The 14,055-nt window shown below is 39.3% G+C and overlaps 4 protein-coding genes across 4 annotated transcripts; all 4 read right to left on the bottom strand.

Annotated features, from left to right (window-relative positions):
• Nucleotides 1–638: 638 nt before the first annotated feature.
• On the bottom strand, nucleotides 639–3,474 carry LOC128634889 (protocadherin alpha-3-like). The gene has a single exon (XM_053685496.1). The coding sequence runs from the start codon at nucleotides 3,328–3,330 to the stop codon at nucleotides 955–957; it is 2,376 nt and encodes a 791-aa protein (XP_053541471.1). The 5' UTR covers nucleotides 3,331–3,474; the 3' UTR covers nucleotides 639–954.
• Nucleotides 1,632–6,506, bottom strand: LOC128628646 (protocadherin alpha-8-like). Its single transcript, XM_017485718.3, has 2 exons — nucleotides 3,980–6,506; nucleotides 1,632–1,715 (listed from the first exon to the last, which is right to left on the bottom strand). The coding sequence occupies exons 1-2, from the start codon at nucleotides 6,338–6,340 to the stop codon at nucleotides 1,695–1,697; spliced, it is 2,382 nt and encodes a 793-aa protein (XP_017341207.1). The 5' UTR covers nucleotides 6,341–6,506; the 3' UTR covers nucleotides 1,632–1,694.
• An 899-nt stretch (nucleotides 6,507–7,405) lies between these two features.
• LOC128634953 (protocadherin gamma-A11-like) lies at nucleotides 7,406–9,826 on the bottom strand. Its single transcript, XM_053685926.1, has one exon. It carries the CDS (start codon nucleotides 9,824–9,826, stop codon nucleotides 7,406–7,408), a length of 2,421 nt encoding a protein of 806 aa, XP_053541901.1.
• Nucleotides 9,827–11,185: 1,359 nt separating this feature from the next.
• On the bottom strand, nucleotides 11,186–13,766 carry LOC128634952 (protocadherin gamma-A11-like). The gene has a single exon (XM_053685925.1). It carries the CDS (start codon nucleotides 13,649–13,651, stop codon nucleotides 11,186–11,188), a length of 2,466 nt encoding a protein of 821 aa, XP_053541900.1. The 5' UTR covers nucleotides 13,652–13,766.
• Nucleotides 13,767–14,055: the final 289 nt, after the last annotated feature.

Below are 14,055 nucleotides of genomic sequence, written 5' to 3'. Positions count from 1 at the left end.
TTGCCTATGTGTTCGTTGTTATTCACATATGAAATAAAATGGTCATTCTTTCCTGAAAATACAGTCACTTATTTTAAAAATAAGTTAGAACTTGAATGTAGTTTCTTTAAAAATCTTACCCTGTTTCCCCCCACGATTTCTTTGTCGGTCTGCAATCATTGAAAAGTGCAATGTAACCTACTATTTTAAAGAAAGAAGCAGTAAATTACAACTAAATTATAACTCTTTTTTGAAACAGAACAATTACCAAAAAGACCAATTAGCAGAATAGCTTGTAAGCTGGCAAGAACGGTAGGGCCTAGATGCAAAGGCATAATTCTTACAATTATTTATGAAATCATATGCCTTCCTAATACTACACTGTTAATTTACTGGGCTGTGTATGTGTCTAAGTGTCTGTCTTTCAGGCAGCAAAGAGCTGAGCAAGCAAGAATAAAAAAAACAGCTTAATAGATGGGACACACGGAATAAGATAAATAAATTACAATAAAGCAAAGAGAATGAGTTCACAAATATAACAAAAGATGACATTAGTCCTTGCCTGAAATATTTCAAATACTGTAATCTAATAGCCATTCCGTTTTCCTACTGGCTAAATAGAAAGAGTAATAAAGAAAGAGCAAGGGAAAGTGAGTGCTTCAATGCATTTAACTGAGTGTGATTAAAACTCCCTAATAAAGAACTACTGTACTACGTACTGACCACAACAAACTGATAGAAAATTCTACCAAGCACCAATCAATATTTCACATCTGCAAATAAATGAGAGTTCATACAACTATCGTAAGTTAGAAATGCTGAAAGTTAGGATTACAGCTTAAAGCATTTTATTTCCTTCTTATTAAATCCAGTGTCATGATCATTACTTAAAATAAGGCTTAAATGATTTAATGAGTTCATAACTAGAATCTATATTGTATATTTTATGCTAAATACAAAAAATCCACATCAGGCCTAGAATGAGCAATACTTTACCTCTCTAGAAGTTCTCCTCCTGCGATCTTGTACCACAAGAGTATTCCCATTGCTGCCTGGAACTATAGTAGAACCGATACTCATTCTGGAACCAACTAACGTGTACCGTTTATCACCGGATCTGTATTGGATGCTGTGACACAGTGTCCCATCATAAGCTGTATCTTGTAAATACTTGGAGGAATACTCTGCAGATTTGGAACACTGCATTGCTATTAACACAATGATACTGATGATGAAAAGTACTGAAACTGAACCTAGAGTGATAATCAAATAAAATGTAATATTATTATCCCCCTCATCTTTTACTGCATTTTTGACATCGGACACAGCAAAAGGCTCTTTTGGCTCCACAAGTTTGATAATCACAGTCACTGTTGCTGAAAGTGAAACGTTTCCATTGTCTTTGACCAATATGACTAGTTTATGTTCAGCCTCATCTGTTTCTGTGAATGAGCGAAGGGTCCTTATCTGTCCTGTATAGCGGTCCAAGGCAAAGAGACTGTGGTCACTCACTTCCTGCAGTGAAAATAATAACCAGCCGTTGTATCCTATATCCGCATCATAGGCTCTCACTTTAGTCACCAAATGTCCTGCGTTGACATTGCGGGGAATCTCCTCCACACCTTCAGCAGAACCGTTAGCACTGACTGGATATAAGATCACTGGAACGTTGTCGTTCTGATCCAGAATGAACACGTTCACTGTAACATTACTGCTCAATGATGGATTTCCAGAATCTGTAGCAACAACATGGAAGTGGAATGTTTTAACTGTTTCAAAATCAAAGCTTTTCAGTGCGTATATCTCTCCATTTTCAGGGTTTATGTTTAGGAAGGATGTATACTTGTTTTGCTCAGTAGTATCTCTCCAAATCTGGAAGGTAATCATGGCATTTTCATCTAAATCACGGTCACTAGCTGATACAGAGAACATGGACATGCCAGGGACATTATTTTCAGTCACATAGAACATGTGTGGGTTGAGGGGAAACTCTGGGCTATTATCATTTACATCAGATAATTGGACAGTGATAGATTTAAACGATGATAATACTGGTGGACCTGCATCTTGGGCTACTAATGTAATGTCATACTGTGATATTTTCTCTCTGTCAAGTAATGACGCAGTAGTCAATGAATAAATATTATGCTGTGACGTCTGCATTAACCTGAAAGGTATTTCTTCAAGTACAGAACAGGACACTTTTCCATTTAAACCAGAATCTAAATCACTGACACTGATTAATGCTACTGTGGTCCCCAACTTAGAATCCTCTGGTACTGTGCTCGAAAATGACGTCACTTCAATTTCCGGCGCATTATCATTTACGTCAACAATTTCTATTAAAATGCTTTTATCGGCTGTCAGTGGTGCAAGTGCTTTGTCCGACGCTTGAATATCGATTTCATAGTGGTCTTTTTGCTCAAAATCGATTTGACCTTTTACAACTATTTCGCCTGTGACTGGATCCAGATCAAAAAGTTTGCGCAAATCACTGTCTACATCGTGGCCAAAAATGAAAAACACTTCACCATTTACACCATCATCTAGATCACTTGCATTGACCTGCGCTATCGTTGTGCCTATGGGCACGTTTTCGCTAAGTTTCACAGAATACGAGTCTTTTGTAAAAACCGGGATGTTGTCATTTACATCTAGGACATCGATTATTATCTCCATAGTCCCCGATTTGGGCGATTTTCCGCCGTCCAGCGCTGTGAGGAGGAGCTTATGAATAGGACTAGTTTCCCTGTCTAACGATTTTTGTAAAATTAGAAAGGGCATCTTTCGATCCGATCCTCTGTCTTTAACCTCGATTCGAAAATGTTCGTTATGACTGATTTTATACATTTGCACAGAATTCGTCCCGCTGTCTGGGTCGCGTGCTGCTTGTATCTGAAAGCGTGAACCAGACACTGCGTTTTCGGAGATCTCCAAACGTTTTTCTATTTCAGGAAAAATCGGAGCATGATCGTTTATGTCCACAACCTCAACCTCTACGTAATGAATTTCAATAGGATTTTCAAGCGCGATTTTTAGATTAATCAAGCATGAGCTGCTTCTCTCGCATACCTCCTCCCTGTCTAGTTTTCCTGTAGTATACAAGACGCCATCATCCTGGTTTAGATTGAATAGAGACTCTCCTGTAGTAGATACGACACGAAATCTTCGCTCCTTTAAACTTCTGGGATCAAGACCCAAATCCTTCGCAATATTTCCAACCAGAACGCCGTTTTTCTGCTCTTCTAATACGGAATATCTTATCTGCGCCAGTGATACTCTCCAAAATAGCAGCGACAGTGCAAAAAGTACCAGGTTCAGTCGCCATGATGCGGATCCCTTTTGTTCCATTTTGAAAGAAAATTAGTGCACTTTCCGACCACGTTAACTGACACAATCCACAGAGTGTGTACCCATAATGCTGTTCTTAAGTAAATCTGGCTGAACCAACGCAGTGATCAGATATGGAATGTGTGAAAGTAATCCTCATGGACCGCGAGGTGCAGGATACTAGAAAAAAATATTACCAACGGATGAGGCGGTCCAAATAACCAACTAAGAGGCCAAGCCCATGAAGTGCTTTCGTTTAGATTACACTGACACCGTGCGATTTCATACCTCACTGCAAGAAAACGATGGAGCCAATTCAATGATCACCGTAAACGGTGTTCGTTGGTTAATACAGCTGAGAAACAATTCCCGAAAAAACTGCTGTTTGGAACTTTTTAAGTAAAGTTTCAGCAGAAATTTTGTGAGCAGCGTTATTCGGTGCGCGTTTTCCCACAATGCATTTAATAAAGTTTCTAACAAAACTCAAAAGAGGACGACAATTAAAAACTAGGTCAAAAATAATGTTGTGCAATATCATTACGCACATTTAACGTATTAAAACGAATGAAAAAGTAGTGTTAGAAAGTATTCCCACAGTCACCATAGTAATGCAAGCATTTTAACTGTTTAAAATGAACTTACAGTTGTAATTTATGAGGCTACAGCTTACCTCACCAGAAGTTCTTCTCCTGCGATCTTGTATCACTAGAGTATTCGCATTACTGCCTGGAACTAGAGTAGAACCGATACTAGTTCTGGGTCCTACTAACATGTAGCGTTTATCTCCGGATCTGTACTGGATACTGTGACACAGTGTCCCGTCGTAATTTGTATCTTGTAAATATTTGGAGGAATAGTCTGTAGATTTGGAGCACTGCATTACAATCAGCACAATGATACTTATGATGAAAAGAAATGAAACCGATCCCAAGGTAATGATCAAATAAAATGTCACGTCGTTTCCTTTCTCTTCTTTTACTACGTTTTTAACATCGGCCGCAGCAAAAGTCTCTTTGGGTTCAACAAGTTTAATGATCACAGTCGCTGTTGCTGAAAGTGAAACGTTTCCATTGTCTTTGACCAATATGACCAGTTTATGTTCAGCCTCATCTGTTTCTGTGAATGAGCGAAGGGTCCTTATCTGTCCTGTATAGCGGTCCAAAGCAAAGAGACTGTGGTCACTCACTTCCTGCAGTGAAAATAATAACCATCCGTTGTATCCTATATCCGCGTCATAGGCTCTCACTTTAGTCACCAAATGTCCTGCGTTGACATTGCGGGGAATCTCCTCCACACCTTCAGCAGAACCGTTAGCACTGACTGGATATAAGATCACTGGAGCGTTGTCGTTCTGATCCAGAATGAACACATTCACTGTGACGTTGCTGCTTAGTGACGGAGTTCCAGAATCTGTAGCGAGCACGTGGAACTGGAACGTTTTTACACTTTCAAAGTCGAATGTTTTTAACGCGTAAATACACCCATTTTCCGCATTTATATTCATAAACATTTGTTTATTATCATCGCCATTTTCTCTCAGTATTTCATATGTGACTACTGCGTTTTCATTTGTGTCTCTGTCAGAAGCCGAAATACAGAATGTCGACATGCCTGGAATATTATTTTCCATAACGTAAAATGTGTAAGGGGAGAGAGAAAACTCTGGATTATTATCGTTTACATCTGATACCAAGATTGTTAAAGTTTTCACCGATGATAAACACGGTTCTCCTGCATCTTTTGCAACTAATGTAATGTCATACACGTACTGCTTCTCTCTGTCAACGGATGATGTAGTAACTAATGAATAAATATTGTCCTGTGAAGACGGCATTAATTTAAATGGTATATCTTCAGGAACCGAACAGAAAACTTTTCCGTTAATTCCAGAGTCTAAATCAGTCACGCTTATCAAAGCAACTGTAGTGCCTGGTCTGGAATCTTCTGAAACAGAGCTTGAAAGTGATGTCAACTCTATTTCCGGCGCATTGTCATTGACATCGACTATTTTTATAATCACACTTTTATCTGTTGTCAGTGGTACAGTACCTTTGTCTGATGCTGTTATATCAATTTCATAAGCACTCGTTGCTTCAAAATCAATGTGCCCTTTCACAACAATTTCTCCGGTGATTGAATCTATATTAAACATTTTTCGCAAGTTACTGTGAACACTATTAGAAAACGCATAAACAACATCTCCATTTGAGCCATCATCTAAATCTGTGGCATTCACTCGTATGACAGTGGTACCTATAGGTGTGTTTTCATTTAGCTGAGCAGAATAAATGTCCTTGGTAAAAACTGGCATGTTATCATTTACATCCAACACACGAACAGTTACGTCCATTGTTCCAGATTTGGAGGGTCTTCCACCGTCGACAGCAGTTAGTAACATGTTCATGCTTTGCATTACCTCTCTGTCTATAGGCTTCTGTAAGACCAGAACGGGAATTTTACCACCTTCTCCACGATCTTTGACTTCGAGTCGGAAATGATCGTTCTGGCTGAGTTTATACGTTTGAATAGAATTTGATCCGCTGTCAGAGTCGTGGGCTTGTTGAAGCTGAAAACGCGTTCCGGGTAGCGCCGACTCCCATATCTCTAAGAGCGTTTCTTTTTCAGTAAAAACAGGAGCATGATCATTCACGTCTATAATCTCTACAGTCACATAATGGATCTCCAGTGGATTTTCCATGGCGATTTTGAGAATGATCGTGCACGATGTGCTTTTCTCGCACACCGTCTCTCTGTCTAAGTTTCCACTAACATACAACGCTCCGTCATCCTGATTTACCTTAAACAGTGACTCCCCTGAGGATGACACGATGCGGAATCCTCTGTCTCTTAAGCTTCTTGCATCAATTCCTAGATCCTTTGCAATATTTCCAACCACGGTGCCATCCTTCTGCTCTTCAGAGACAGAATACCGTATCTGTGCCCATACCGCTCTTCCAAACAGCAACGATACAACCATGAATGTAAGTCTTACATGTATCCTTCGCCATGAAGCGCCTCTCCTTTGTTCCATTTCGAGCGGTTACAACACGTCCACATAAAAATCACGACAAACGAATGTTAATTGATCCTGCGTACGACCACAATATCCTCTATACTAGGCTACAAAGTGCCCTAAAACTAACGCATGTTCTCACTTCATTCTACGTGATATTTAGCAAATATCCGTGGTCACTGAAAGGGCGGGCACAACAAGCATTTTATTTTTACGTCATGAACCGTCTTCCAGTTCTATACTGACACCTTGCGAATTAAATGTTTATTGCAATTACAGTGTTTACATGCAAGACAATGTAGGCATAGCAATTAAGTTTTTCAGCCGTTTAGCCGTTTTTTTATTTGAATCGGACAGGACTTGGTAGAATCCACAACAAAATACCAAACTCAATTACTTACCACCTAAATAAATTACCTAACACCAAGCAAACAGATAAATTATTTTTTAAAAAATCTGTAAGAGAGTAACGAATAGTAACAAAAATGTCACGCCGAGAACTAGTACCTTGGACAGCGACGAATGCCCCGTGGCACTATTCTGTCAGCAGCCTCAGTGGCTGCATGTTTTCATGCCCTTACAGACCTGATCCTGCCTCAACAGATGTTGACCAGGTCATTCATGAGATTAATCTGATACGTTAAAATGAATGGGATGGAATTTACATAAAAAACAGCTATAACATACACACACGCATACATACATACCTACATACATGCATACATACAAACAATACAAAATTTCAAACTTTCAATAACACCCAATCACATCCATTTGGCCAATCATGGCAAATGGACTAAAGCAATAACTACAGGATATATAAGCACTGCTGTATCATTATGCTACTTTTAAATGGTTAGAGTGAGAGTTTTCATCTCTTCTTGGCGTTTGGGGCACTTTCTGCTGGTTTGAATAGGATGGCTGATTTTTAAATTGCAAACACTATATACTGATGGTATAACCACGCACAATGGTTGTGAGTAAAATATAACGAATTTACAGGGGCACACAGAAGTGACCGTACCCTTTTGCGTTCAGCTGCAGAAGCAGATTAATTTCCCATTGTTTGCACATCGTTTGGATTTAACTTAATGTAATGGGTAAAGTCTGGAATTGCCCTTTTAAATAAGTCCTTCTTACCTCACCAGAAGTTCTCCGCCTCCGATCTGGTATCACAAGGGTATTTCTATTACTGCCTGGAACTAGAGTAGAACCGATACTTGATCTGGGTCCTACTAACATGTAGCGTTTATCTCCGGATCTGTACTGGATGCTGTGACACAGTGTCCCATCATAATGTGTATCTTGCAAATACTTGGAGGAATAGTCTGTAGATTTGGAGCACTGCATTACAATTAGCACGGTGATACTGATGATAAAAAGAAACGAAACCGATCCCAATGTAATGATCAAATAAAATGTAACGTTAGTTTCTTCCTCTTCTTTTACTGAGTTTTTAACGTCAGAAGTTGCAAACGCCTCTTTCGGCTCCACAACTTTTATAATCAGTGTCGCTGTTGCTGAAAGGGAAACATTTCCATTGTCTTTGACCAGTATGACTAGTTTATGTTCAGCCTCATCTGTTTCTGTGAATGAGCGAAGGGTCCTTATCTGTCCTGTATAGCGGTCCAAACCAAAGAGACTGTGGTCACTCACTTCCTGCAGTGAAAATAATAACCAGCCATTGTATCCTACATCCGCGTCATAGGCTCTCACTTTAGTCACTAAATGTCCTGCGTTGGCATTGCGGGGAATCTCCTCCACACCTTCAGCAGAACCGTTAGCACTGACTGGATATAAGATCACTGGAACATTGTCGTTCTGATCCAGAATGAACACGTTCACTGTGACGTTGCTGCTTAGTGGCGGAGATCCAGAATCTGTAGCGAGCACGTGGAACTGGATCATCTTTACTGTCTCAAAGTCAAAACTTTTTAATCCATAAATGGCACCATTTTCAGAATTTACATTGATAAAAGAAGTGTACTTGTTCTCTTTAAGATTATCTCTCCATATCTGATAGCTGATTACTGCGTTTTCATCTGAGTCTCGATCAAAAGCAAATACAGAAAATAAAGATGTTCCTGGAGTATTGTTTTCCATTACATAAAACGTATATGGGGAACTAATAAACACTGGATTATTATCATTTACATCTGATACTTGTACAGTTATAGTCTTCATAGATGACAATGGTGGGTTCCCTGCATCTGTTGCAGATAATGTAATGTCATATTGAGATGCCATTTCCCTATCAAGTGCTGACGATGTAACTAATGAGTAAACATTATCATGTGAGGATGAAAATAGGCTGAAAGGCATGTCCTCAGGTACTGAACAAGAAACTTTTCCATTTACTCCAGAGTCTAAATCAGATACACTTATCAAAGCAACTGTAGTCCCTGATCTGGAATCTTCTGGAATGGCACTTGAAAATGATGTTACCTCTATCTCTGGCGCATTGTCATTTACATCTACAATCTTTATAGTTACTGTCTTGTCTGATATCATTGGTGCAAGCCCTTTGTCGGATGCTTGAATATCAATCTCATATTTGTCTTTAACTTCAAAATCTAAAACTCCCTTCACAATGATTTCACCAGTGATCGGAGATATTTCAAAAAGTTCGCGTAATTTATTATTTACATTATTGCCAATGGAATAAACAATCTCGCCATTTGAGCCGTCGTCCAAATCTGTGGCATTCAGCTGTATTACTGTTGTGCCTATAGGCGCGTTTTCGTGCAGCATCACAGAATAGGCATCTTCACTGAAAACAGGTGCGTTATCATTTATATCCAGCACATTTATGATTACTTCCGTTGTTCCAGATCTTGGTGGTTTTCCACCATCTACAGCGGTTAATAACAATTTGATATTCTGCGCAGCTTCTCTGTCTAACTGCTTCTGTAATATCAGAATCGGAATTTTGCCGTCTTCATCACGATCTTTGACTTCGAGTCGGAAATGATCGTTCTGGCTGAGTTTATACGTTTGAATAGAGTTTGATCCGCTGTCAGAGTCGCGTGCTGGCTGAAGCTGAAAACGGGTTCCGGGCAACGCCGACTCCCATATCTCTAAGAGCGTTTCTTTTTCAGTAAAAACAGGAGCATGATCATTCACGTCTATAATCTCTACAGTCACATAATGGATCTCCAGTGGATTTTCCATGGCGATTTTGAGAATGATCGTGCACGATGTGCTTTTCTCACACACCGTCTCTCTGTCTAAGTTTCCACTAACATACAACGCTCCGTCATTCTGATTTACCTTAAACAGTGACTCCCCTGAGGATGACACGATGCGGAATCCTCTCTCTCTTAAGCTTCTTGCATCAATTCCTAAATCCTTTGCAATATTTCCAATCACGGTGCCATCCTTCTGCTCTTCAGAGACAGAATACCGTATCTGTGCCCATACCGCTCTTCCAAACAGCAACGATACAACCATGAAGGCAAGTCTTACATGTATCCTTCGCCATGAAGCGCCTTTCCTTTGTTCCATTTTGAACGTTTACAACAAGTCCACATGAAAATCACCACAAATGAATCCGTCTTAATGAAGATTTGTCCATAATATCCTCTATACCAGACTGTGAAGTACTGTAAGACTAAATCACAGTCTCTCTTTATTCCGTCTCATATTTAGCAAATATACGAGGCCACTGAATGGGCGGGCACAACAACCGTGTTATATTTACGTCACCAACCTTCTTCTAGTTGTCTGCTGACACCTCGCGAATTAAAAGTATAATGATAATTTTTGAGAATTTTTCATTGAGAATTTTTAGAAGGAAGAAATTGATGGCAAACATTTTAATGGTGTAGCCTTTGTCGTTTGCAACTGGACAGGATTGTATAGAACATGCCTTAAAATAACTAACTAAATACCTAACTATTAACGAACTAACTATAAATATTTGAGACAGTAAATAACACAGTGTCACGCTCAGTTCAAAGTCATAACGTGATCATTGCTAGTACCCTGGGCAGCGACTAGCAGCCCTTAGTACTTTTCTGTCAGCGATTTTGACCGAGTTATTCAATCGGAGCTTATTCATTTTAACCCCGCAAATCTTATGTGAATATTTCTCTAAATTAACTGCATTCATATTTTGTACTATCTAGGTGTGAAAGCTGATAAAAAGCGATGTTAAACAATTCACAAACTTCCCCCAGACCTTTTCCCTGAATGTTTCGATTGCTTTGCTAAGAACCAAAAAGTCTAGCGCAAGTTTTTAGAGAATGTATGCTCAGCGGGCAAAATCTGCTCGCCGATCTTTCTACTCACTGATGGACGGTTCTATGACGTTTACATAGCTTTGGTTATGGTGTATTAAAAGTCTTTTCACACGCCCACTATTGGGGACGTTGTGTTGCATATTTTAGAAAAATGTTAAATAACACGAGTTCCTCAAAACAAAAACGAAACCACAAAATAAATATTAAACGATTCAATAAATAATAAAATGAAAATTAAACGACATTCATAACTAAATAAATTGAGGGGCACAAATAATTCTCTGTTGCACAAAAATATATGAACAAAAAAAAGGTAGGCTGCATTTAAGTACGTTTATTTATCACGTGCCTTCCACCTGCATTTTTCCTTAGTGATTCTGCATCAGCCAAACAATTTGCAAGAAAATGCCCAAGCTCATTTCTTTGTAGGAGTGATTCCGACAAAGCTTAAAATTTACAATCACGGCTAAGTGCTTTGACCCCTGCCTACTCGTATTTTTTATAGACACTGTTGTTTTTCTGTTTAAGAAACACTACCATTGTGTCTTTGTTTTTGGGAGCAGGGACTGCTTAAATAATGCTAATCAATTAAAATCTATTAATTTTTTACCCATGTAGCCTGTCAGTTAACATCGCCTATTTCCTTATAAAGGGAGAGGTGGCGTATTTTTCTAAGGCACACCCTAGAAACCAAAGAATTGCCTTTGTAAGTAAGTCTTCTTACCTCAACAGATGTTCTCCTCCTGCGATCTGGTATCACAAGGGTATTTCTATTACTGCCTGGAACTAGAGTAGAACCGATACTAGTTCTGGGTCCTACTAACATGTAGCGTTTATCTCCGGATCTGTACTGGATGCTGTGACACAGTGTCCCGTCATAATTTGTGTCTTGCAAATACTTGGAGGAATAGTCTGTAGATTTGGAGCACTGCATTATAATCAACACGGTGATACTGATGATAAAAAGAAACGAAACCGAGCCCAATGTAATGATCAAATAAAATGTAACATTAGTTTCTTCCTCTTCTTTTACTGTGTTTTTAACGTCAGAAGTTGCAAAAGCCTCTTTCGGCTCCACAACTTTTATAATCAGTGTCGCTGTTGCTGAAAGTGAAACGTTTCCATTGTCTTTGACCAGTATGACTAGTTTATGTTCAGCCTCATCTGTTTCTGTGAATGAGCGAAGGGTTCTTATTTGTCCCGTATAGCGGTCCAAACCAAAGAGACTGTGGTCACTCACTTCCTGCAGTGAAAATAATAACCAGCCGTTGTATCCTATATCTGCGTCATAGGCTCTCACTTTAGTCACTAAATGTCCTGCGTTGACATTGCGGGGAATTTCCTCCACACCTTCAGCAGAACCGTTAGCACTGACTGGATATAAGATCACTGGAGCGTTGTCGTTCTGATCCAGAATGAACACATTCACTGTGACGTTGCTGCTTAATGGCGGAGATCCAGAATCTGTAGCGAGCACGTGGAACTGGAACGTCTTTACTGTCTCAAAGTCAAAACTTTTGAGCGCGTATAAGATGCCATTTTCAGAATTTACATTGATAAAAGATGTGTACTTGTTCTCTTTAAGATTATCTCTCCATATCTGATAGTTTATTACTGCGTTTTCATCTGAGTCTTGATCAAAAGCAAATACAGAAAATAAAGATGTTCCTGGAGCATTGTTTTCCATTACATAAAACGAGTATGGGGAGCTAATAAACACTGGATTATTATCATTTACATCTGATACTTGTACAGTTATAGTCTTCATAGATGACAATGGTGGGTTCCCTGCATCTGTTGCAGATAATGTAATATCATATTGAGATGCCATTTCCCTATCAAGTGCTGACGATGTAACTAACGAGTAAACATTATCATGTGAGGATGAAAAAAGCCTGAAAGGCATGTCCTCAGGTACTGAACAAGAAACTTTTCCGTTGACCCCAGAGTCTAAATCAGATACACTTATCAAAGCAACTGTAGTCCCTGATCTGGAATCCTCTGGAATGGCACTTGAAAATGATGTTACCTCTATCTCTGGTGCGTTGTCATTTACATCTACAATCTTTATAGTTACTGTCTTGTCTGATGTCATTGGTACAGAGCCTTTGTCGGATGCTTGAATATCAATCTCATATTTGTCTTTAACTTCAAAATCTAAAACTCCCATCACAATGATTTCGCCAGTCATCGGAGATATTTCAAAAAGTTCGCGTAATTTTTTGTTTATATTATTACTTATCGAATAAACAACCTCACCATTTGAGCCGTCATCCAAATCTGTGGCGTTCAGCTGTATTACTGTTGTGCCAATAGGTACGTTTTCGTGTAGCATTACAGTATAGGCATCTTCAGTAAAAACCGGTGCGTTATCATTTATATCCAGCACATTTATGATTACTTCTGTTGTTCCAGACCTTGGTGGTTTTCCACCATCTACAGCGGTTAATAACAATTTTATATTCTGCGCCGCTTCTCTGTCTAACTGCTTTTGCAATATCAGAATAGGAATTTTACCGTCTTCATCACGATCTTTTACTTCTAATCGAAAATGATCGTTGTGACTCAATTTATAATTCTGAATAGAATGGCTTCCACTATCAGGGTCGTGAGCGGCTTGCAGCTGAAATCGTGTCCCCGGTAAGGCTGATTCTCCAATATCCAAATGTTTTGTTTTCTGAATGAAATTCGGAGCATTGTCGTTTATGTCCAAAATATGTACTGATATATAATGAATCTCCAGTGGATTTTCAAGAACAATTTTTAAATTTTCCAAACAAGAGCTGCCTCCCGCGCAGACCTCTTCTCTGTCTATTTTTCCGTTCACATACAGTCCTCCGTCGTCCTGATTTACCCTGAACCTCGACTCTGCCGAGGCTGATACCATGCGTAATCCTCGCTCCTTTAGGATTCTGTAGTCGATACCTAAATCCTTGGCGATATTCCCAACCAGGGTACCTTCATTCTGTTCTTCATAAATTGACCACTGTATCTGCGCCCAAATCGTTCTCTCAAACAACAGCAAAATTGTCACAAAGAAGAATCTCGTGTGTGATTTCCGCCATATCGCACGTCCCAGTTGTTCCATTTTGCAGCTATCACAACAGCGATCTACAAAGCATTAAGGCTAATCCATGGATATTAGGTTTGCTTATACAACACTGTTGATAATAGAATGGTCAATTAAACTATAACAAAGAAACGATGTGTCGAAAGCTTAGCGTTTAAGCAGTTGCCTGAACGTACAGGAGAAATGAAGGGGTGGGGTGTACGCTTGACGTCAGGAATCATAAATGGTTTTGTACTGACACCTCGAGGCTGCCACTGAGATCGAAATTCATATCAAGCCGTCAGTGAAAGCTGCGCTCTTTTTTTTTCTTTTAAATAACAAAGTAGGAACACCTCTGAGTACAAGGGAGACTACTGTTGAAATAGTGCTGTTCACACTTCTGGGAGTTCACATCAATTAAGATCTTACACAGACAATGAACA

Source organism: Ictalurus punctatus, chromosome 14, assembly GCF_001660625.3.
Source record: "Ictalurus punctatus breed USDA103 chromosome 14, Coco_2.0, whole genome shotgun sequence".
In the NCBI taxonomy this organism is placed as follows: Eukaryota; Metazoa; Chordata; class Actinopteri; order Siluriformes; family Ictaluridae; genus Ictalurus; species Ictalurus punctatus.
This window is presented reverse-complemented; position numbering and strand designations above follow the sequence as displayed.